Here is a 25,681-nt window from a genome sequence, read left to right as displayed (position 1 = left end):
AGATGTGAAACACTAAAAACACCCTTACTTCTTCTATAGGTATGAAGAGGCAAAGTAGCAACCAGTGCTGCTGATCAAATGCACTTGATCAATTGATCATCAACAATTGTGACTATATCTATAAAAGCCGAAGTTGTAGGAGTTTCCTGGTCTCCAGCACTGAGGTGTGAATTAGATGCCAAAGAGTAAAGACATCAGCGGGGCTCTTAGAGAAGCAACTGCTGCCGCCCATCAATCTGAGAAGGGTTATACAACTTTTTCCAAACAATTTAAACTCCATCATTCTATGTTCCACATTCACAAGTGGAAAACATTCAAGAAACTGGCCAATCTTCTCAGGAGTGGAAGTCCAAGCAAATTCACAGAAGGTTCAGAATGCACAATATTCAGAGAAATTACAAAAAATCCAAGCATTACATAATAGAACAATAGAATAGAATTCTTTATTGGCCAAGTGTGGTTGGATACACAAAGAATTTGTCTTGGTGCAAATGCTCGCAGTGTACATAAAAGAAAAGATACATCTCAGGCTCTACAGGCCTCATTTAGCATATTAAGTGTTAAAATTCATGATAGTACAATTAGAAAAAGATTGGACAAGTATGATTCGTTTGTAAGGGTTGCCAGGAGAAAGCCTCTGATTTCTAAAGAGGATATGGCAGCAACACTTAGATTTGCACATTTGAATTTGAACAAATCAGAAGAGTTCTGGAACAATGTCCTTTAGATGAGACTAAAGTGCAGATGTTTGGCCATAATGCAGTGTCATTTTGATGAAAGCAAAACAAAACAAAACGTATCAACACAAAGATCTCACACCAACCATCAAGCACAAATGATGAAGGCCTGATCATTCGGGCTTGTTTTGCAGCCACAGGACTGGCCACTTTGCAGTCATTGAGTCGTTTATGAATTCCCCCCTATTCTAAAGTATTCAGAATCAGAACAGACCTGGAAGGGACCTGGAAGGTCTAGTAGTCCATCCCTCTGCTCAAACAGGAGATCCTATACCATTTTAGACAAGTGTCTTCTTCAAAATGTCCAGTGATGAAGAAGCACCCACAAGGTCTGAAGGCCAGCTGTTCTACAGGTTAATGTCCTCACTGTTAGGATGGTGAGTGAGGACTAACTATACAACTGAACATCCCAAAAGAATGCCAAGAAAAAAGCTGGTCCATAAGAAAATAAGAGAGTTGGAAGGGACCTTGGAGGTCTTTTCGTCCAATCCCTGCTCTGGCAGGAGACTTTATATCATTCCTGATTAATTGCTGTCCCGTCTCCTCTTGAAACCCTTCAGTGATGAAGAACTCACAACTTTTGGGGACAAGCTCTTCCCAAGGAATTAAGCTTAACTTGAAGGAGGATTTTTAAAATCTTCCCACCAGCAGAAAATTGCGGCCACCACTGTTGAAGCTTGGAGCACCAGTGGACTCAAAATCTGGGGAGGGAAGAAACATGTAGCAGCAGCTGATACGCTTCAGCCTGGTTGCTTCTCTGCTTCCACATCCCAGAGGAAACTCAACAGCCCTACTTGCTCCCAGCCTCTCCTCCCACCTGACCTCAACTCACCTTCCAGCTGCTGCTTCCACCCTGAGAAGAGCCGAAAACCCACTCTGCACACCACCTTCTTTCCATGAGTGATCCGGAAGAAAAAGCTCATCTCCTCTCATCCTTTCTAGCAATGCTGTACTCGATGGTTTTAACTCCTTCAAGCTCAACCAAAGGAGCCGATTTAAGGGCTTTCTAGTCACGGATAAGTGACTGCCGCTCCTAGGAAGCGAAAGAACAGGCTTGTCTGTCTCTAACGTGTCTGTAAGATGTTTTCACTGATTAAATTGCTACCAGGTCGTTTTCCAGTCCTAGCAACCTATCTTTTGCAACTGATCCGTGTGAAAAGTGACAAAGTAGGTTGTGAAGATTAGCTAAAAGCTGAGGCCTAAATGTTTAGGAAGTTCTTACAGAATTACACAGAGTTGGAAGAGACCAACTCTCCAAGCAGGAGATATTATACTGTTCCAAATGGCTGTCCAATCTCCTCTTTAAAAAACCCCATTGATGGAGCAACCACAACTTCTAGAGGCAAAGCATTTCCACTGATTGTTCTCATTGAAAGGAAAATTTTACTTGATTCTAGGTTGGATGTCTTTTTGATAAGCCTCCCTCTTTTACTCTTTGTGCTCCTCTGAGGGGCATTGGTCCATCTCCTTTTTCTGTTCCAGCCCCTCAAATATTGAAAGACTGCTATGATGTAACCCCAAACCTTCTCTGGGTTAGACTACACCAGGGATCTGCAACCTTACACACTCAGACCCATTTGGTTGGGTTTCCCACAGGGAGGGAGGGAAGGAGGGGGAGAAAGATTAAAAATAATGGGGGTTTTGGGCTACCAGATTGGGAGCTTTATTATCAAGCAGTTGTATTAACATAGGTGAGGGAATGGATAACACTTAGACACAAGATTACCTTGGAGGAGTGTTAGGATATTACATTTAGTAGCTGGAACAGCAAAATTGTACAATGGGCAAGAACAGGCAGCTCTAAGTTGATTGGTTGGAGAGTGCTGGCTCCTGCATGAGGCAATCTAAGCTATGATTGGTTGCTGTGGGTGTAAAGGGGGAGTTTCCCATATTTCCCGCTTTTTTCTTTCTTCATCTGTGTGCTCTGTATCCTATTTGGATTTACCTCAGGATGTTTCTGTGTTCCTGACCATCTTGTTTGCTGTAAATATGTTAAATGTATTCATTTTTATAAAAATATACATTTACCTCAGTGTCTCTGATTTGATTTGGAAACTTGCTGCATAATTCCCTGACAGAGGACTGTCTCCATTACACCCAGGAAATAAATCCATTTCCAGTGGATGTCATTTGCTGGAAACATCATAGGGAGAAAAGAATTCTATTCTTATCTATCTGTGGATTACCCAGATGGATGTAAAGGATCGTGGTGAGAAAAAAACATTTCTACTTTGGGAGGTCCCCGTCCTCTGGGACTGATGGAGGAGTTTGGGATTATGAGAGCGCACAAATGAATGGCTTTGTGAGCCTGAGCTCTTCCCAAGAAGCTCCCACAGGGAGCACAGTCGATTCTTAAAAGACCCCTCAACATGGTTTGGAAACTGCAGGTTTGTTTGGAGAAGGCTGAAGGGGATGTGGCTCCTCCTACAGATTTGGAATTAATAGATTCGGTTCATGATGAACTGGACTTTCTTAAGAAGACTGGAGAATGGACCTGCCATATCTAACTGAAAAACCATTTGGAAAATGGATCGACCAAGAGGTTTATGATTTGGGGAAATAAGACACAACTGTTCTTATTATTCACAACTAAAATCTTAAGAAAACATTTTATTAATAAGAATCAAACGTAGATAGATACATATAGTCAGAGTTGGAAGGGACCTTGTAGGTCATCTAGTCCAACCTGCCACCCAAGGGGGAGACTCTACACCATTTCTGACAAATGGCAGTCCAATCTCTTCTTGAAAATCTCAACTGATGGCGCTCCCACAACTTCCGAGGGCAAGCAGTTCCATTGGTTGATCTCATTGTCAGAAAGTTTCTCCTTGTTTCCAGGTTAAATTTCTCCTTATTCAGTTTTCATCCATTAATCCTTGTCTGGCCTACAGGAGCTTGAGAAAATAGCTTGACCCCTTCCTCCCTGTGGCAGCACCTCGAATGTTGGAAGACCGCTATCGTGTCTCCCCTGGTGCTTCTCTTTACTAGACTAGCCAAGGCCAGTTCCTGCAACCATTGGTTGTATGTTTTCATTGTATGTTTTAGCCTCCAGTCCCCTAATCATCCTGGTTGTTCTTCTCTGTACTTTTATTTATTAATTTCATCCCTGACAGATCCGACAATGATTGTGATTTGTGGTAAATAAGCAGTTCTAAACTTTATACAAATTAAACAGAATAGTAGATTATTAATAAAGTGCTTTGATGTTTAACTTTGTTGCTGGTTTGTTGCTTCTTTAACTTTGTTGCCTGTTAATTACAATGCCTTTATTGATCATAGATACCGTGTTTCTCCAACAATACGGCCTCCACCCATAGGAAGGCCCAGCATGATTTCTAGGCATGAGGTGAAATTAGCCCTGCCCCCAAAATTTAGGCCTACTTAAACCATGCGTTTCCTCGCCATTTCTCACATTTGTTAGAATTACACAAGATGAAGAGAAATGGGGGGGAAGGGCAGGGGGGGAGAAAACTTGCCTTTAGGAGTGCCCTGCAAGTAGCCTAGGCTAGAATACCCCAATCTACTACTGATAGAAGCGCTCACATGCACTCCCCTTGCCACGAAGCAATTTCTATCGGCCGATGGAAGCTCCCCAAAGACAGAGTCACCAGCCGTTTCTATCTGCCGATGGAAGGTCCACAAAGGGGACTTGCTGAGGCTACTAGAGATTCTCTGATAACAACAGCCACACCTCCTCCCAGGCCCTGAGGTCTAGAGTAGTGCCATACTTGATAACCTTTTGATAAGTCTCCGTTACTCTTTGTGCTCCTCTGAGGGGCATTGGACAATAGGTCCATCCCTTTTTCTTGTTTCAGTCCCTCAAATGATATAACCCCAGACCTTCTCTGTGTTAAGACTAGATCAGGCATGTCCAAAGTCCGGTCCGGGGGCCAATTGCCACCCGTTTTCAAATTTATAACAGCCCGCAGCCTCTTCTCCCCACCGGCTCAGCCTGTCACTCATCCCTGCCGGACGGTGTTTTTCTCATTTAATGTTAATGGTTCAAAGAATGTCAGGCTGAATGGTCACCCCTCCACACATTTTCAACTCACCAAATCTGGCCCTCCTTGCAAAAAGTTTGGATATCCCTGACTAGATATATCCAGTTCCTGTGATAGTTCATTGTAGAACTACTTTGGAGTACAAATACAGAAATAACAAGAAAGAGAGTATGTTATAAAGCATTGCACACCAGAACAACTAGACACAAGAACAGTTTTTTTCTGAAAGCCATCACTCTGCTAAACAAATAATTCCCTCAACCCTGTTCAACTATTACAAAGTCTGCACTACTATTACTGTTAAATCTTGGCACCACTCCTTATCACCCATCTCCTCCCACTTGTGACTGTATGACTGTAACTTTGTCACTTGTATACTTACGATTTATATTGACTGTTTCCTAGTATGATTGATTGCTTATTGTACCCTATGACTATCATTAAGTGTCATACCTTATGATTCTCAACTCTTGAAGAATGTATCTTTTATGAATACTGAGAGTATTTACACCAAAACAAATTCCTTGCGTGTCCAATCACACGTGGCCAATAAAGCTATTCTATTCTATTCTATTCTATTCTATTCTATTCTATTCTATTCTATTCTATTCTATTCTATTCTAATGTCAGGGATGCAGGGAAATAAAATGTAATAAGTCATAATTTATTGTCCAGCAGAAAATAATTTAGCTGACCTCATGACAAAACCATTAAGTATACAAAAAACACAAAGATCTTGTGAAATAATTTGGTTTCAATGCTGTCCAGCTATAAATTGGAGGGGAGTTAAGATATTAAATTTAGTAGCTGGAAGAGTAACATTGTAGAATGGGCAAGAACAGGCAGTTCTAAGTTGATTGGTTGGAGAGTGCTGGCTCCTGCATGAGGCAATCTATGTTATGATTGGTTGCTGTAGGTGTAAAGGGGGAGTTTCCCATATTTCCCGCTTTTTCTCTTCTCTGTGCTCTGTATCCTATTTTGAAGGCTGAAGTGGATGTGGCTTCTACAGATTTGGAGTTAATAGACTCGAAGCATGATGAACTGGACTTTCTTAAGACCACTGGAGAATGGAGCTAACCATATCTAACTGGAAAACAATTTGGAAAATTGAGGTTTTATGATTTGGGGAAATAAGACACAACTGTTCTCTTAATTGCTCTGAACTAGAATCTTAAGAAGTTTTATTAATAGGAATCAAACAAAGATATTTCATCCCAGACAAATCAGAGACAATGATTCTGGTAATTTATGGTAAATAAGAAACCATTCTAAACTTTATACAAATTAAACGGAATAGTAGATTGCTAACAAAGTGTTTTGATGTTTAACTTTGTTGGATCACCTGTTAATTACAATGCCTTTATAGATCATAGATGAATGTCGAATTGGTTGTAAATACAGGTAGAATTTTATAAATTTTGGACCTGCTTCAGAAGGGGAAGAAACTAACATTGCACCAATATTCTAATGAATATTCTAATGGGGGGATAATAAAAGTAAATCTGTTTTTCTCTTTTGTAATGTACATTTTTTCTTTTTATGTTTTTTTCTATTCTTTGTTTTTGGAGTTTGTACTGTCTATTAATATTTTGAATAAAATAACCTTTAAAAAAAAAATTCATTTACTACAAGCACGTTCAGGGAGCTGCTGTGGACCTATTTTCTAAACTGCCTCTAAATTCATAGAATCATAGACACATGGGGTTGGTTGTATCATGGTGACCAGAACTGAACACACTATTCTAGATCTGCTGTCACCAGCACAGTGTAAAGCAACTCTATCACTGCTTCTTGTCTTGGCACTATGCAAAAGCATTGGCTTTTTTCAGCAGTGGCAGCAGTATACAGCACAATATTGACAAAAGTGGTACTTATCATATGGCCTGGGTATACTTAGCCTATCCTTTTGGAGATTTCCCAGAGGCAGCTCCATTTTCAGTGCACCCACAATTCCTTAAGACAGTCTACAAAGTATTAAGGGAGCAAAGCAGAATACTTTGTCCCAGTGACAATGACCCAGAAGCAGCCAACATTTTGACAGAGGCAGGCATGAGAAAATAGAAGCTGCTTCGACAAGCCCGACACATGACCCAGGCATGAATCCCAAGCACATTCAAAATAACAGCTGCTTCCACAACACAGTCATGAAGCCCACAAATGCATGTCTTGCCTTCCTTCACCGACATGAGGTTCAGAGATCTTCGAAAGGTATGGAGAAGGAGGAGGCTGTGATGCCTGGTGGGATGGGAGTCAGGCCTAACAATTGCAGGGACCGAGTGGGAATAGGAAAATGCCTGTGGGGACCCAAAGGATGGGGTAGTGGAGGCTAGGCCTCCAAGAGATTCCCACAACTCTGAGGTGGTCACTGTTCTGCTTAATGACTTTATTAATAACATTATTTAACAGCTTCATCAGGGAGAGAAAGGGATGGGGCCAGGTAGTTAAGCAATCTCACTTAACCACTGCAACATGTAACCAAAACTGGCAGGCCCCATTAAGTTGTATGTAGAGGATTACTTCTATGGTGGCTGGGGAATTCTGGGGCTCAAAATATGGAGGACACCAAGAAGACGGAAATTCCATGTGTGGGAATTCCATAACCAATATACAAAAGATACCACGCAAGACTTTTTCAGGAATTCCACTACTTCTGCAAAAATTAAATTGCTGCTGATAACGAGAAACTGGTAGTTAGCCCTTTTCATTTTTTATCCACTTCCAAGTCTAATTCTGAGGTATGTTTTTACCTACATTCCTAATGAGAGATGAGAAATGAAATTAAAGCCTTCTATAAACTCATCAACTTTTCCCTTAGTTGGATTTCCATGTGGGCAATAAGGAACTATTTATGCCAGTAGCATCGTCCACAGACAGATTAGTCTCTATGAGTCCTCCAGTATATCGCCAGGTTTAAATTCTGACTGAAATATACAATCAGGTTGCTCAAAAGGTTTCTCTCCTGTGTGAGTCCTCTGGTGTTTCACAGGGTCAGAATTCCCATTGAAACTTTCCCATATTCCACACATGCAAACGGTTTCTCTCCTGGGTCAATCTTCTGATGATTCAGTAGTCAGGAATTCCGACTGAAACTGTTCCATAATCAGAATATTAAAAGGGTTTTGCTCCTTTGTGAGTCCTCTGATGGCTCACCAGGCTGGAATTCTGACTGAAACCTTTCCTACAAAGAGGACATTCAAAGGGTTTCTCTCCTGTGTGAGTCCTCTGATGACTCACCAGGCTTGAATTCTGACTGAAACTTTTCCCACAAACAGGACATTCAAAGGGTTTTTCTCCTGTGTGAATCCTCTGGTGTTTCACCAGGTCATAATTCTGACTGAAACTCTTCTTGCAAAAAGAACATTCAAAGGGTTTCTCTCCTGTGTGAGTCCTCTGGTGTTTTACCAGGCTGGAACTGTGACTGAAACTTTTTCCACAATCAGGACATTCAAAGGGTTTCTCTCCTGTGTGAGTCCTCTGGTGGTTCACCAGGTAAGAATTCTGACTGAAACTTTTCCCACAAAGAGGACATTCAAAGGGTTTTTCTGTTGTGTGAGTCCTCTGATGGCTCACTACGTGAGAATTTTGCCTGAAACTTTTCCCACAATCAGGACATTCAAACGGTTTCTCTCCTGTATGAGTCCTCTGGTGTTTTGCAAGGTAAGAATTCTGACTGAAACTTTTCCCACAAACAGGACATTCAAAGGGTTTTTCTCTTGTGTGAGTCCTCTGATGGCTCACTAGGTGAGAATTCTGCCTGAAATTTTTCCCACAAAGAGGACATTCAAAGGGTTTCTCTCCTGTGTGAGTCCTCTGGTGTTTTTCCAGGTGAGAATTCTGACTGAAACATTTCCCACAAACAGGACATTCAAAGGGTTTCTTTCCTATTTGAGTCCTCTGGTGTTTTGCCAGGTAAGAATTATCACTGAAACTTTCCGCACAATCAGGGTACTTAAAGGGTTTCTCTCCTAGATGAGTCCTCTGGTGTTTTAGCAGGTCAGAATTCTGACTGAAACTTTTCCCACAAATAGAACATTCAAAGGGTTTTTCTCCTGTGTGAGTCCTCTGATGTGTTACCAGGTTGGAATTCTGGCTGAAACCTTTCCCACAAACAGGACATTCAAAGGGTTTCTCTCCTGTGTGAGTCCTCTGGTGTTCTGCCAGATGAGAATTCTGACTGAAACTTTTCCTACAAACAGTACATTCAAATGGTTTGTCCCCTGTGTGAGTCCTCTGGTGTATCACCAAGTCATAATTCTGTCTGAAACTTTTCCCACAAAGAGGACATTCAAAGGGTTTTTCTCCTGTGTGAGTACTCTGATGGATCACCAGGAGATAATTCCGACTGAAACTTTTCCCACAAACAGGACATTCAAAAGGTTTCTCTCCTGTGTGAGTCCTCTGATGATTCACCAGGCTGGAATTCTGACTGAAACTTTTCCCACAAAGACGACATTCAAAGGGTTTCTCTCCTGTGTGAGTCCTTTGGTGTCTCACCAGGTCAGAATTCTGACTGAAACTTTTCCCACAAAGAGGACATTCAAAGGGTTTCTCTCCTGTGTGAGTCCGCTGATGTCTTACCAGTTCGGAATTGTAACTGAATCTTTTCCCACAATCAGGACATTCAAAGGGTTTCTCTCCTGTGTGAGTCTTCAGGTGTCTCGCGAATTGGGAATATCCAATGAAATGTTTCCCACAATCTGGACAGTCATACGGCTTCTCGCTGCTGTGAGTCCTCAGATGTATCACCAAGTTGTCATTTTTCTTAAAAGATTTAGCACATTGGAAGCACTTGTAGGGCATCTCTTTTGGGTGGGTTCTTCAATCAAAAGGGATCTGATCTGACAAAAGCTTTTGCCACATTCAGATCATTTGAATGTGCTTTTCTCCAGAGTGGATTCTTCCCTTCTTAATCACTTGCAATTTGACGTCTGCTTTCTCCGTAATAGGCACAACTATTGAGCTTTTTTACCACTGATATTCATGAGAAGGTCAAAAATATATGTGATCCCTTGTTTAGTGATGCTTTGATTTAAGCCCTTTTCTCCCTCGCAGGGCAACACCTGTATTGCTGTCTGCCTTATGTGCCAATCCAATTAACCTTTTCCTCCCCACTCACTTCCAGATATTTTCCTCTTTTTCTGAATGGAAAAATAATCTCCCTTGCCTTTTTTGTGTATTGTGTCCTTGAGTTCCACATACTCTACTTTTTGCAGCACGAAATCTCGTATTGATTTTCTTTCCTTTGTCTCTCAACTGCTGTGGAAGGAGAAGAATTGTGTGGTTTTTCTGATGGAAATGGAGAATATTTTTATTTCTGCCTCAATCTGCTTTGCTTTTCAATATTGCTTGTTATTCTCAGTTGTCCGGTGTGGTCTTCTGGTATCATCTTTGTCTGTAAGATTCAAATGAAAATGTAGCTTTTATTGTTTATAAAAGGGTTGCAGAAGATGTGAAAAAAGTGTACATTACAATGAAAAAGCAAACATGCCAATATGCTAGAATAATCTCTTACATCAATTGTGATATTTGCTACCATGTTCCAGTTCAAATATCCATTCAATTATTAAATTCACTTGTTGACTCAGGTCATTCACCAATTCTCAGCCCTGCCAAGGGTTATCATCAATTAGACAGACAGATAGAATTCTTTATTGGCCAAGTGTGATTTGATACACAGGGAAGTTGTCTTTGGTGCATATGCTCTCAGTGTACATAAAGAAAAATGAAAATACATTCATCAAGAATCATAAGATACAACACTTAGTGGTAGTCATAGGTTACTAATAAGCAACCAAATCATACTAGGAAACAAATAAAGAAAAAAAATATTACTTTATTACGGTCTTAGACCAGCAATAGACATCACTATTTACAATTTATAAACAATAGTACTGACAAATTATAGTACATTAATAGTGGATCATAACATCCCTGTTAAGAAAATACATGTTGTCAAACAGTTAGGGTCATCCCCTGGTTTATATGAGTGGAGAGCCAATAAGTGTGTGTGTAAATTTCATTTCCCAAAGATTGTTCTATCTCCAAAACTTGGCACAAATTGACAGCCATAATTCTTTCTTTTTTTCCTTTCTTTTCTTTCTTTCTTTTCTTTTCTTTTCTTTTCTTTTCTCTCTCTCTTTCTGTCCCTTCCTTCCATCCCCTTTCTTCCTTTCATTTCCTTTCTCTCTCCCTTTTTCTTTCTTTCCCTTTTGTTTCCTTTTCTTCCCCCTCTTTCCCTCTTTCTGTTTCTTCCTCCTTCCTTCTCCCCTTCTAAAGCTTGAAGACCCACCTGAAACACACACACACACACACACTCTTCCAACATTGCTTATTAATTTACGTTCTTCCTGGCCAGGCTCCTAGAGTCCCAGGGACTAGGTGAGATTATCCATACGAACCCGGTTCCACATTGCCCGGCAGGCAAGGCTTCCAGGTCCAACAAAGGGGCTGGGGGTGGGACTTCCTCCCCTCCCTCAAGCTCCCATCCCGCAGAAATATTGGTTCAAAAGAAAAGACTGAGTGCTGTACAAATGTGAGTGTGGGATAAGCCCTGAGGCTCATAAAGAAAGGTGTTCCTGAGACCTTTGTGTTGAAAAGCGGCCAGGTTTCGATGTTGTTCTTGTTAAAGCAAATGTTGTGATAAATACCCCATGGTGGGAGGGATATTTATGGGAAATATGTGTGATTTAATAAAGTTAGAGATAGAGAGGGAGAAATGGAAAAGTATTTTGTTAAGATATATTTCAGAGCAATGACCCAAAATACCTGAATTGGATCGTTGCTTTATTTCTGAAGGGTTGTTTTTTTTACACCTTTTATGTTTTCATGTGTGTGCATTTTGAATACATCCTATGGAATATTGTTTGTTTATAAAAAAGAAAAGAGAGAGGAATTAGGAACTACAATATGTAGCCAGAGGGATAAATATTGATGCTATTTTGAGACTAGTATTACCCGGATAAGGGAAGGCTTTTGACGATTTTAGCCCAGAAGCGGAAAGGCAAAAGATAGCTGGTGGCTTAGTGCAGTGGCCCCCAACCTTTTTTGTGCCACAGCCCAGTACCGGCATCACAAAATGATCCGTGGCCCAGTACCGGCATCAGCATGCATGGCAAGGCGAGCCGAGCGACCGGCCAGCCAGCCGTCTCCCGCTTCTCCCTGCCACCTTCAATTCCTTCTTTGTACCTTTGTCGATGGGCTTCGGGACAGCTTCGGGACAGTCGCTCGGCTTGCCTTGCCTTGGGTCCTTCAGGACCCAAACGCCACTTTCCAACCGGAAAAGCTCACCGGAAGCACTTTCTCATCAAAACAAGATGGCGGCGCCCAGCAAACCGGTGGCCCGGTAGAAAATGTTCCACGGTCGGGTACCGGTCCGGGGCCTGGTGGTTGGGGACCCCTGGCTTAGTGGATATTTCGTTGGGGAATGGATTGCTTCTCAAGGAAGAGCTGGACTGAGTTGTTGAATTTCTTAGAACAACAGAGCCTGAGAGTTTCAAAAAAGAAATTGCAATATGTGGAATCTGAGGCCAAGTATCTAGGACATTTGATTAGTCATGGAAATAAGAAGATAAATCCAGAAAGGATTGAGGGGATAGTTAGACAGCCCCTATTGAAGAATAAGGAGGTGGTTCGGGAAATGGATGAATGAATGGAATATTAAGAGTAAAATATATCTATTATGAAGAATGTAGTAGAGAGAATACATGAGTGAACTTATTTGGGAACTAGCATTAATAGATTATATGAAAAGAATATATTTGTAGGGACATGTAAATGATAGCCATGCAAACAGGGAGAATTTATACATTGTATACAAATAAAGAAAAGAGTTCTACAGAAGCAGATAATAGAAAGAAGGGATTTAGTCATTTGACCATTCCAGAGAATACAAATAGATTATACTGAAATGCCAGCAGTGGCACATTGAAGTGTTTGCTGGTAATAGTAGATCATTTGAATGAATGGATCATAGCGTTTCTGTGTGCAAGAGCAGGTGCTCCAATGGCTATATTAATAATATAATACCTAGAGATGGATTTGTTGAATCTATTGACAATGATAGAGGCACACATTTCTCTGTCCAGATGGTGCAAAATAAAATGGAGCAATTGGGATGAATTGGCAATACCACAATAGATATAGAGTGAGTGGTTGCGTGGAGAGAAAGCAACAACCTTTAAAAGAATCAGTAAAAAGGTTAATATTCTCTGGACGAAATGGTTGCCCTTATCCTTAGAAAAGATGTGCGTATTTCACCATATGAAGTGTTGTTTGGAGTATCATACCTGGAAATTCCATAATATGGGACTAAAGATATTTTTGTAAAGAACTGTATACTTGGGTTTTCCTTTTCTCTATCTCACATCAGGAAATAAAGGACTGCTAGCTCAATTTGCTGTCTGCAGAGATTACCTCCCAAATTTGCTGTCCATAAGTTCCAACCTGATGATTGGATAAAAAGCCAATAGCCAAGCCTGGGATAGGTTTTGCTGAATCCTGCTGACCACTGAAACAGCAGTTTGGACTAACGATCCTCTAAATGGACAGTGAAGCAAGGCACATAAAATCCTTTTTAACTTGCAATTTAACGTTACATATATGCTTAGTTTATGGAGCATTGGGAGATTGGGTTGCTTATTTGGCTCGGAGTAATAAATTTTTATATTGTGTTGTCAATTTTATTGAGAAAAAGATAGTAGACTGGTGTAGACCAGTGGCCGCCAACCTTTTTTGTGCTATGGCCCGGTACCGGCATCACAAAATGATCCGTGGCCCGGTACCGACATCAGCACGCATGACAAGGCAAGGCGAGCCGAGTGACTGGCCAGCCAGCCGTTCCCTGCTTCTCCCTGCCACCTTCAACTCCTCCTTTGTACCTTTGTCGATGGGCTTCGGGATGGTTGCTTGGCTCGCCATGCCTTGGGTCCTGAAAGAATCTGCGCGCCTTAGTTTCATTCGAAGCCGGCCCCCCTGCTTCGATGAAACTAAGGCGCGAGGATTCCTTCAGGACCCAAACGCTGCTTTCCAACCGGAAAAGCTCACCCAGAAGCACTTTTTCATCTAAACAAGATGGTGGTGCCCAGCAAACCGGCAGCCCGGTAGAAAATGTGGTACAAGATGGAAGAAGAAAAAGTGGATGTAAGTCCCCAACGACCAGTTGTAAGTTTTGACATGTAACTACAGAGGTAAGGTGGGAGGGGGCCTAGTCCATTTATAACATTGCAATATGAAGTTGATAGTGATAGTGGTTCGTACCTTGTGTAGGGTAAGGATGGAGGCTTTTGTTGTATTGCCCAGTTATCCAATGACATGGCAGCAGCTATGTTTCCATATTGAACCTGACAGTGAATATTATCAAGTGCAAACACCACTGAGACTAATTGAATCCACATCTGAGATGATGATGGATTACCTTTGGATAGATATCCAAAGTGTAATCGCAAATGTGATGAATTTACATAGGGATGTGTTACGAAGACTGGAAGCTTGGTATAATCAATGTGTTGAATTAAATGATACTTATTTACCTTCCTATATGGGATTTCAAATTTTGGAGGAAGGACTATTTTTGCCAATATATTGAATTTAGAAGTACTCAACAGAAGCTTATCTTTGTCTGGAGACCTTCCGTTTATATGGAGAGTATGATACCTAAACAGTTGTATATCTTCAAGATCCTAAGGCTCCAATTAGAGCTTTGCAAAGGGTCATTCTGACCTGACCGGAAACCCGTTAATGATCCATTGTGCTTGGAAGCCATGAGAACAACATAACAGGAAGAAGCCATGAGAATAAGGATAGTTTCTAAAGAAAAGGAAACAGGTGTTAATTTGGGTGTGGCGTAGGAAGATGCGTAGTTGGATAGATTGTGAACCCAGGAAAGGGGCAGACACTGTATATTTGAACTTGTATATAAACCCCAGGCTTCCTAGGGAAAATGTCTTTGGCCATGAGCAGAATTCCATTTGGAAAAGCTTAATAATAAAGTTCTTTGATATTGTTCACAGTCTCTGTGTGTTTGGGGATTATTCTCACAATGTCCTTACCCCAATACTGTGCTTGCAGAGATATCTTTTCTTAGTGTCTCTACATCATGTTGGATGGTTATTGTTCAACCCGTTTGCGGTGTAAGAAGACATTGCTTTGCCATAAATTCTTGTTGTACTCTCCCACAGTAAGCTCTCCTCACTCGGAATTAGTTTGTTGTTAACCTTTTTAGACTTTATCCATATCAGCTGTAGCTGGCCTAGTTGTTTGTGAAAAAATCTGGCTGTCATTTTGCTCCTCCCCCAGTAGATCAGGAAAGTCTAGTATCTGTTGTTTTGTCAGATCTCTTTGCAGGTCCCATTCTAACTTCTCAAGATTGATGGAATTGGAAGCGGGTTAGTTTTACTTAAAGATCTCTTGCCAACAAAGTGCTCCTCAATTCTTGGTTGTTTTGCAGTCTTCCATGATGGGAGAGATCTTCCTTTTCCCATGCCTTATTAGTCCCCAGCAAAACAAAAACTTTTGTCTGTGGTGTGGTCTCCGCTGTTATCTTCCAAAAAATTTTTAAATAAATAAAAAGGATCCAATGGGAATACTAAAAGTTGATATAATAAAATGAAACCCAAAGGAGCCGCTGCAAAACGCTCTGGCAGCAGCCGGCTTCCCAAAACAAATAAAACAATTTAAATTGTAAAGATACAAGCAACACGGTACAGTTATAAGTGGGAAAAGATACCAGGAAGGATGAGAAGAAGAATAGTAATACAGCCTTAGTAAATAATTTGATAGTATTGTAGGAATTAGTTGTTTAGCAGAGTGATGGCATTCGGGGGAAAACTCCTTGTGTCTAGATGTTCTGGTGTGCAGTGCCCTATAGCATCGTTTGAGGGTAGAAGTTGAAACAATTTATTTCCAGGATGCGAGGGGGTCTGGACATATTTTCACAGCCCTCTTTTTTACTTGTGCAGTATACAGGTCCTCAATGGAAGGCAAGTTGACAGCAATTGTTTTTTCTGCAGTTCTAATTATCCGTTGAAGTCTGTGTCTATCTTGTTTGGTTGCATAGCCAAACCAGACGGTTAGAGAGGTGCAGATGACAGACTCAATGATTCCTCTGTAGAAATGAATCAGCAAGTTCCTTGGGCAGTTGGAGCTTTCTGAGTTGGTGCAGAAAGGACTTTCTTTGTTGTGCTTTTTTATGATGTTGTGCTTTGTTGTGCTTTTTTATGATGTCTGATGTTAGGTGTCCATTTTAAGTTTTGAGATATGATAGAACCTAGAAACTTGAAGGTCTCTACTGTTGTTACTGTGTTTCCTAGTATTGTAAGAGGTGGTTGTATAGGAGAGTTATAGGAGCCTACCATCAATTCTACAGTTTTCAGTGTATTTAATTCAAGATTGTTCTAGTTGCACAACACTAATGACATAAATACAGTTATATGAAGAAATAATAAAATAGTATACATACATATATATATATATATATTGTGGATCTACATACAAATACCCGCGAGAACCTCAGAAAACAAATATATATATATATATATGTATATGTATACGTATATGTATATATATGTGTATGTATATATATGTGTATGTACATATACACATACATATATATATATGTATAGTATTCAGCTTTGTTCGGTATTTTCCCATGTCATTATAGTTGTGCTTTTAAAGTTGTAGCAATGTTTTGGCAGAATCTCATCTGCCATCATCAGGCTTCTGTATTGTGTTCGTCTGTAAGTCAGGCTTTCACAGCCGTTTCTGTTTTAAATTTGGTGCTAGCCTACTGCTGTGCCAGAATGTTTTTTTCTTCATCCTGATGGTTTGGGAGTCCTGGTCTGTGTTTATTGGTCTTGGAGTTTGCTGTGTTCTGCTTGATTGGTGTTTCTAATATCTTCTGTCTGTTTTGTAGCTTTTTTGATTGGCTGGCAACATTGTGTTTCCTATATTGGAAGCTTTTAGTGCATCTTGGCTTCGGATAAAAGGACGGCTATCATTTATTAGGAAGCTAGGTTTCATCTGGGTGCCTGGTTGGGGTGTGTTTGAGCTGGAGGTATCGGGGGCGGGGTGTCTGTTTGTGCCCAGGTGTTTGCTTGGCTTGTGGTGTGGAGATTTTGTTTGTGAGTGCAGGCTTCCAGATACTTGACAGTCTGTTGGAGTCATCTCTTCTATTCATGCTTTCACGTCTTTTTTCAATCTCTATGGTTTCTCTGATCATTCTGTAGCTGGGGTTTTCTATAGTGGCTAGGGTTTGGGTGCCACTGAAGTCGATGCTATGACCTGTGGTTTTCATGTGTAGTGAGGAAGTGTGTTCCAGCCTTTTTACTGCATTTTTGTGTTCATCCAGGTGGGTACTTATTCTTCTTCTGGTCTGTCCAATGTATGTGGCAGGGCATGACGCGCAGGGGACTTCATATATGCCTTGGCTTTCCAGGTCACTGTTATCTTTGGGGTTTCTTAGGATGGGTGCTTTTTTCTGTCTGTTTTGAAGGCAGTCTTGATGTGATGCCTGTGTAGTATCTTACTGATTTTGTCTGTAGTGCCTCTCATGTAGGGCAGGACAGCTGTTCCATAGGTCTGTTCATCTTCTAGGTCTCCACTGTGTCTCAGTATGTTTTTGTGGATCATCGGTGGGGATCTTAGAGAAGCAATTGTTGCTACCAATTAATCCTGGAAGGGTTATAAGACATTTTCCAAACAATTTAAACTCCATCATTCTATGTTCCACATTCATAAGTGGAAAACATTCAAGACACTGACCAATCTTCAGGAGTGGAAGTCCCAGCAAATTCACCCAGGTTCAGAATGCGCAGTGCTCAATTACAAAAAATTCAAGCAATGCATAATAGAATAGAATTCTTTATTGGCCAAGTGTGATTGGACACACAAGGAATTTGTCTTGGTGCAGATGCTCTCAGTGTACATAAAAGAAAAGATACATCTCAGGCTCTACAGGCCTCATGTAACATGTTAAGTGTTAAAGTCCATGATAGTACATTAAGAAAAAGACTGGACAAGTATGGTTCGTTTGGAAAGGTTGCAAGGAGAAATCCTCTGATTTCTAAAAAGACATGACAGAAACACTTAGATTTCCAAATTTGCATCTGAACAAATCACAAGACTTCTGGAACACGGTCCTTTAGATGAGACCAAAGTGCAGATGTTTGGCCATAAGCAGTGCCAGTTTGATAAAAACAAAACAAAACAAAACAAAACCTATCAACACAAAGATCTCACACCAACCATCAAGTTCAATGATGAAGACATGATCATTTGGGCTTGTTTTGAAGCCACAGGACCTGGCCTTTTTGCTGTCATTGAGTAGTCTATGAATTCCCCTCTATTCTAAAGTATTCAGAATCAGAATAGACCTGGAAGGGACCTTGGAGGTCTAGTAGTCCATCCCTCTGCTCAAGCAGGAGATCCTAACCCATTTTAGACAAGTGACTGTCCAGTGTCTTCTTCAAAACTTCCAGTGATGAAGCACCCACAAGGCCTGAAGGCCAGCTGTTCTACAGATTAATGTCCTCACTGTTAGGAAGTTTCACCTTAATTCCAGGTTCCTTCTTTCCTTGATTAGTTTCCATACATTGTGTCTTGCCCTGCCTTCAGGTGCTTTGGAAATTAAGTTAACCTCCTCTTTTTTGTGGCAGCCTCTAAAATACTGGAGTACTGCTATCATGTCCCCTCTAGTCCTTCTTTTCTGTAGACTAGCAAAACCCAAATCCTACAACTATTCTTCAGGTTTTAGTCTCCAGGCCTTTAGTCAACTTATTCCTCTTCTTTGTATTTTTCCAAAGTCTCAACATTTTTTTGTGTAATTTAACCAAAAGTGGATGCAGTATTCCAGATATGGACTTACTAAGGCTTTATAAAGTGGTGCTAATATTTCACATGATTTTTATTCTAGAGTCAAATGTGAGACCACCTGTCCAATAGCTGGGAGTTGCACCAAGTGCTACAATGACCACAAATTTGTGGACAAGCTTTACGTCTGCTATTACAGCGCCATGATAACCTTGAAGGCTCAGGGAATAAGTGGTAAGTGAGGGCTACCTATACAACTGAACATCCCCAAAAGTCCTCCATATATATATATTTTACAAAGTGCTAGGTTAAGCACAGTTGAACCAGGCTAATACATGGATGGAGCACGAATAGGGAATATCATGCTTGTTGGCTAGACATGGAAATTAAAAAAAAAAAAAATCTCAGAAAAGAGCAGAGGAAGATCAGTCCGATATTTCTGCCAAGAAAAAAACCTGGTCTATAAGAGAATAACAGAGTTGGAAGGGACCTTGGAGGTCTTCTAGTCCAATCCCTGCTCAGGCAGGAGACTTTATATCATTCCTGATTAATTGCTGTCCCGTCTCCTCTTTAAACCCTTCAGTGATGAAGAACTCACAACTTTTGGAGGGAAGCTGTTCCCAAGGAATTAATCTTAACTTGAAGGAGGATTTTTAAAATCTTCCCACCAGCAGAAAATTGCGGCCACCACTGTTAAAGCTTGAGCACCAAAATCTGGGGAGGGAAGAAACACGTAGCAGCACCTGATACGCTTCAGTCTAGTTGCTTCTCTGCTTCCACATCCTGGAGGAAACCCAAGAGCCCGACTTGCTCCCAGCCTCTCCTCCCACCTGACCTCAACTCACCTTCCAGCTGCTGTTTGGACCCTGGGAAGAGCCGAAAACCCACTCCGCACATCACCTTCCTCCCATGAGTGATCCGGAAGAAGCAGCTCATCTCCTCCCATCCTTTCTAGCAATGCAGTACTCGATGGTTTTAACTCCTTTAAGCTCAACCACAGACGACCATTAAGGGCTTTCTAGTCACTGATAAGTGACTGCCGCTCCTAGGAAGCAAAAGAACAGGCTTGTCTGTCTCTAACGTGTCTGTAAGATGTTTTCACTGATTAAATGCTACCAGGTCGTTTTTTCAGTCCTAGCAACCTATCTTTGCAACTGATCCATGTGAAATGTGACACTAAAGTAGGTTGTGAAGATTAGCTATGTGCTGAGCCCTAAATGTTTATGAAGTTCTTACAGAATTTCATAGAGTTGGAAGAGACCAACTCTCCATGCAGGAGACCCTATACTCTTCCAGACAAATGGATATCCAATCTCCTCTTCAAAAACCCCATTGATGGAGCACCCACAACTTCTAGAAGCAAAGCATTTCCACTGATAGTTCTCACTGAAAGGAAATTTCTTCTTGATTCTAGGTTGGATGCCTTTTTGATAAGCCTCCCTCTGTTACTCTTTGTGCTCCTCTGAGGGGCATTGGACAATAGGTCCACTCCTTTTTTTTCTGTTCCAGCCCCCTCAAATATTGAAAGACTGCTATGATGTAACCCCAGTCCTTCTCTGGGTTAGACTAGACCAGGGCTCTGCAGCCTTAAACACTCTGAGCCATTTGGTTGGGTTTCCCACAGGGAGGGAGATGGGGGGAGATTAAAAATAATCTGGCCTTCGGGATGAGCAGGGAAGGAAAACGTAATGGACATAATCTATTGTCTAGCAGAAAATAATTTAGCTGACCTCATGACAAAACTATTAAGTGTACAAAAACACAAAGATCTTGTGAAACAATTTAGTTACAATGCTGTCCAGCTATAAATTGGAGGGGTGTTAGGATATTAAATGTAGTAGCTGGAACAGAAACATTGTACAATGGGCAAGAACAGGCATTTCTAAATTGATTGGTTGGAGAGTGCTGGATCCTTCATGAGGCAATCTATGCTAAGATTGGTTGCTGTAGGTGTAAAGGGGGAGTTTCCCATATTTCCCGCTTTTTTTCTTCTGTGTGCTCTGTATCCTATTTGGATTTACCTCAGGATGTTTCCGTGTTCCTGACCATCTTGTTTATTGTAAATATGTTAAATGTATTCATTTATACAAAACTATAATTTTGCCTCAGTGTCTCTGATTTCATTTGGAAACTTGCTGCATAATTCCCTGATGGAGGACTGTCCCCATTACACCCAGGAAATAAATCCATTTCCAGTGGATGTCATTTTCTGGAAACATCACGGGGAGGAAAGAATTGTTGTAGTATCCAGCTGATGGATTAGCCAGAAGGATGTAAAGGATTGTTGTGAGAAAAAACATTTCTGCTCTGGGAGATCCCCTTCCTCTGGGACTCATGGAGGAGTTTGGGATTATGAGCGCACACAAATGAATGGTTTTGTGAGCTTGAGCTCTTCCAAGAAGCTGCCACGGGGATCACAGTCACTTCTTAAAAGACCCCTCAACATGGCTTGGAAACCGCAGGTTTGGAGAAGGCTGAAGCGGATGTGGCTCTTATGGATCTGGAGTTAATAGACTCAATGCATGATGAATTGGGTTTTCTTAAGAAGACTGGAGAATGGACTTACCATATCTAACTGGAAAACCATTTGGAAAATAGATTGACCAAGAGGTTTTATGATTTGGGGAAATAAGACACAACTGTTGTCTTATTGTTCTCAACTAAAATCTTAAGAAAACATTTTATTAATAAGAATCAAACATAGATATTTCATCACTGATAGATTGGACAATGATTGTGGTGATTTGTGGTAAATAAACAGTTCTAAACTTTATACAAATTAAATGGAATAGTAGCTTATTAATAAAGTGTTTTGATGTTTAACTTTGTTGTTGGTTCACCTGTTAATTACAATACCTTTGTACAGTATAATGTAAGATAGAGGAACGTCAAACTAGTGGTAAATAGAGGTATAAGTTTATAAATTTTGGACTGCTTCAGAAGGGGAGGAAACTGATACTGCTCCAATATATTTAGGAATATTTTATCGGAGGGGATAATATAGGTAAACTGCTTTTATCTTTTTTAATGCACATTTTGCTTTTAAAATGTTTTGTCTATCCTTGTTTTGTTTTTGAAAAAAATCTGTTTCTGGAGTTTGTAGTTTATATTAATTTTCTGAATAAAATATTTTTTTAAAAAAAATAAGTCCCCTTGCCAGAAGAAAGTTCATGAGGCTGCTCTGTACCTATTCTCCAAATGGCCTCTAAATTCATAGAATCATAGCATCATGGGGTTGTTTGTATTGTACAGCAGCAGTGTAAAGTGATTATATATCATTTCTGGTTACATTGATACGATTTCTGTTGATGCAACCTAAGATTGCATTGGCTTTTATGGCAGCTGCAACCCAATACTTTTTCAAGTGGTACTTGTCCAATTATCATGCGTCACAAGGATTCATGGCCTGCCCTTTTGGAGGTCTGTGGGAGGCAGCCATCCACAATTCCTTACAAAATGTTAAGGCAGCAAAACAGAATAGTTTGTCCCACTCCCATGCAACAGTGATGCAGAAGCAGCTACCATTTTGACACATAGGCAGACATGGCAAAATGGCGGCTGCTTCCACTAGTCCTCCACATGGCTCAAGAATGAATCCTACATACAGACCCCAAAGTTGGGGTAGGGGAGACTAGGCCTCCAAGAGATTCCCCCAGCCCTGAGATAGTTACTGTTCCATTTAACCACGTGCACATTTATTTAACAGCTTCATTAGGGAGAGCAGGGAGTGGCAGGGAATCTCACTTAACAATCACTACTTCTATAGTGGCTGGGGTATTATGGGGCTCAAAATCTGGATATTGGAATTCCAAATGTTGGAATTCCATGATCAATATACAAAAACCACCACCCAGAAACCGTTTTGAGGAGTTCCACAACTTTTGCAAAGGAAATATCCAGAAATTTCTGCTAATAATCAGAAACAGGTAGTTAGACTTTATCAAACTAAGATTCTTTTCTATCCACCTACAAGTCTAATGGTGAGATGTATTTGACTAAAAAGCATCAGCCAGAATTCAAATAGTACATTCCTGACCTACACTCCAAATGAGAGTTCAGAAATGAAATTCAAGCCTTCTCTAAACACATCAACTTTTGACTCAAGTGGATTTCCTTGTGGATAATAAGGGATGATTTATGCTTGAAGCATTGTTCACAGAGAGGACATTTGAAAGGTTTCTCTCGTGTGTGAGTCATCTGGTGTCTTGTGAGGTGGAAATTTTTAATGAAACGTTTGCCACAATCAGGACATTCAAAGGGTTTCTCTCCTGTGTGAGTTCTCTGGTGTATCACCAGGTTGGAATTCTGACTGAACTTTTTATAACAAACAAGACATTCAAATGGTTTCTCTCCTGAGTGAGTTCTCTGGTGAATCACCAGACTAGAATTCACACTAAAACATTTCCCACAGTCAGGACACTGATACGGTTTCTCTCCTGTGTGAGTCCTCTGGTGATTCACCAGGTGAGAATTCTGACTGAAACTTTTCCCACAATCAGGACACTGATACGGTTTCTCTCCTGTGTGAGTCCTCTGGTGTATCACCAGGCTGCAGTATTGACTGAAACTTTTCATACAATTAGGACATTCAAAAGGTTTCTCTCCAGTGTGTGTCCTCTGGTGTATCACCAGGCTGGAATTGAGACTAAAACGCTTCCCACAATCAACACATTCAAAGGATTTTTCTCCTGTGTGAATCCTTTGGTGTTTCACCAGACAGAAATTCTGACTGAAACTTTTTTCACAATCAGGACACTGATACAGTTTCTCTCCTTTGTGAATTCGTTGGTGTTTCACCAGGCTGGAATTATGACTGAAACTTTTCCCACAATCAGGACATTCAAAGGGTTTCTCTCCTGTGTGAGTTGTTTGGTGTATCACCAGGCTGGAATTGTGACTGAAACTTTTCCAACAATCAGGACATTCAAAGGGTTTCTCTCCTGTGTGAGTCCTCTGGTGTATCACCAGGCTGGAACTGTGACTGAAACTTTTCCCACAATCAGGACACTGATACGGTTTCTCTCCTTTGTGAATTCTTTGGTGTTTCACCAGGCTGGAATTATGACTGAAACTTTTCCCACAAATAAGACATTCAAAGGGTTTCTCTCCTGTGTGAGTCCTCTGGTGGTTCACCAGGCTGCAGTACCGACTGAAACTTTTCCCACAAATAGGACATTCAAAAGGCTTATCTCCTGTGTGAGACCTCTGGTGTATGACCAGGCTGGAACTGTGACTGAAACATTTCCCACAATCAGGACACTCATAGGGTTTTTCTCCAGTATGAATCCTCTGGTGGTTTACCAGGTTGGAATTTTGACTGAAACTTTTGCCACCATCTGGGCACTCATATGGTTTCTCTCCTGTGTGAGTCCTCTGGTGGTTCACCAGTTGGGAATTCTGACTGAAACCTTTCCCACAATCAGGACACTGATATGGTTTCTCTCCTGTGTGAGTCCTCTGGTGATTCACTAGGTGGGATTTATGACTGAAACTTTTTCCACAATCTGGGCACTGATACGGTTTCTCTCCTGTGTGAGTCCTCTGGTGATTCACTAGGTGGGATTTATGACTGAAACTTTTTCCACAATCTGGGCACTGATACGGTTTCTCTCCTGTGTGAGTCCTCTGGTGATTCGCTAGGTGCGATTTATGACTGAAACTTTTGCCACAATCCAGACACTCATACGGTTTCTCTCCTGTGTGAGTCCTCTGGTGATTCACTAGGTGGGATTTATGATTGAAACTTTTCCCACAAACTGGGCACTCATGTAGTTTATCTCCTGTGTGAGTCCTCTGGTGGTTCATCAGTTGGGAATTCTGACTGAAACTTTTCCCACAATCCAGACACTCATACGGTTTCTCTCCTGTGTGAGTCCTCTGGTGATTCACTAGGTGGGATTTATGACTGAAACTTTTCCCACAATCTGGGCACTCATGTCGTTTCTCTCCTGTGTGAGTCCTCTGGTGGTCCACCAGGTGGGAATTCTGACTGAAACCTTTCCCACAATCAGGACACTGATATGGTTTCTCTCCTGTGTGAGTCCTGTGGTGATTCACCAGGTGGGAATTCTGACTGAAACTTTTTCCACAATCCAGACACTCATATGGTTTCTCTCCGGTGTGAATCCTCTGGTGATTCACTAGGTGGGACTTATGACTGAAACTTTTCCCACAATCTGGGCACTGATACGGTTTCTCTCCTGTGTGAGTCCTCTGGTGGTTCACCAGGTGGGAATTCTGACTGAAACCTTTCCCACAATCAGGACACTCATACGGTTTCTCTCTTGTGTGAATCCTCTGGTGATTCACCAGGTGGGAATTCTGACTGAAACTTTTCCCACAATCCAGACACTCATATGGTTTCTCTCCTGTGTGAGTCCTCTGGTGATTCACTAGGTGGGACTTATGGCTGAAACTTTTTCCACAATCTGGGCACTGATACGGTTTCTCTCCTGTGTGAGTCCTCTGGTGACTCACCAGGTGGGAATTCTGACTGAAACTTTTCCCACAATCAGGACACTGATAGGGTTTCTCTCCTGTGTGAGTCCTCTGGTGATTCACCAGTTGGGAATTCTGACTGAAACTTTTTCCACAATCAGGACACTGATACGGTTTCTCTCCTGTGTGTGTCCTCTGGTGTTTTACCAAGTCATAATTCTGAATGAAACTTTTCCCACAATCTGGACATTCAAAGAATTTCACTCTTGTGTGTGTGTTCCGATGTTTCATGAGTCTAGAATTGTGACTAAAACTTTTTCCACAATCAGGAATTTCAAAGTGTTTGTCTCCTGTGTGTGATTTTTGCCTCGTATAAATCATCTGGTTTTTCACCAAGTTGACGTGCATGCTAAAGCTCCATTCCTGTATGGTCCTTGCATCAAGCATAAGGGAGCTGTTTTGATCAAAGTTTTTGTCACATTCATAGTATTTGTGTGGATTTTCTCCAATGTGAATCATTTTGTGCATAATTAGCCATGATTTGAAATCTGTACTTTTCCCACAATATGCATGTCAGTGGAGCTTTTCCATCATTTGTGATATCTTGTTTAACAGTGGTTTGACTGCGGCTATTGTTCCCTTCCTTACAGGGCAAGATTTGCATTACTGTATGCCCTATGTGGCTATTCAATTGACCTTTCC

The 25,681-nt window shown here is 41.1% G+C and overlaps 3 protein-coding genes across 8 annotated transcripts in view; all 3 read right to left on the bottom strand.

The window, feature by feature from the left end:
* The window catches only part of LOC148126550 (uncharacterized), a 165,296-nt gene that overhangs the window by 6,788 nt on the left and 132,827 nt on the right, over positions 1-25,681 (bottom strand). The window contains exon 1 of one of the 2 annotated variants that reach the window (XR_015742461.1): positions 1,570-1,638. The exons of the other annotated variant lie outside the window; for it this stretch is intronic. The gene's annotated coding sequence lies outside the window, so the exon portion shown is untranslated. Of the gene's footprint in view, positions 1-1,569; positions 1,639-25,681 lie in introns of those variants that run through there. 2 annotated transcript variants of the gene reach the window in all.
* Positions 5,967-25,681, bottom strand: part of LOC148126548 (uncharacterized) — a 152,580-nt gene continuing 132,865 nt past the window's right edge. For 3 of the 5 annotated variants that reach the window (XM_087928160.1, XM_087928163.1, XM_087928159.1), the window contains exon 2: positions 5,967-10,130. In XM_087928160.1, coding sequence (XP_087784286.1) covers positions 7,847-9,538 — 1,692 coding nt within the window. In that variant the 5' untranslated portion in view covers positions 9,539-10,130 and the 3' untranslated portion in view covers positions 5,967-7,846. Of the gene's footprint in view, positions 10,131-11,078; positions 11,222-19,386; positions 19,587-25,681 lie in introns of those variants that run through there. The other 2 variants (XM_087928158.1, XM_087928162.1) reach the window with 2 other exon arrangements.
* Positions 19,632-25,507, bottom strand: LOC113451704 (uncharacterized). The gene is made up of 2 exons (XM_026723099.2): positions 23,745-25,507; positions 19,632-23,660 (listed from the first exon to the last, which is right to left on the bottom strand). The coding sequence occupies exons 1-2, from the start codon at positions 25,505-25,507 to the stop codon at positions 22,610-22,612; spliced, it is 2,814 nt and encodes a 937-aa protein (XP_026578884.2). The 3' UTR covers positions 19,632-22,609.

The sequence above is a fragment of the Pseudonaja textilis genome, chromosome 2 (assembly GCF_049901715.1).
Source record: "Pseudonaja textilis isolate UNSWEBS1 chromosome 2, rPseTex1.2, whole genome shotgun sequence".
Classification (NCBI taxonomy): Eukaryota; Metazoa; Chordata; class Lepidosauria; order Squamata; family Elapidae; genus Pseudonaja; species Pseudonaja textilis.
Note: the sequence above shows the minus strand (reverse complement) of the source record. Positions and strands in the feature narration are given on the sequence as shown.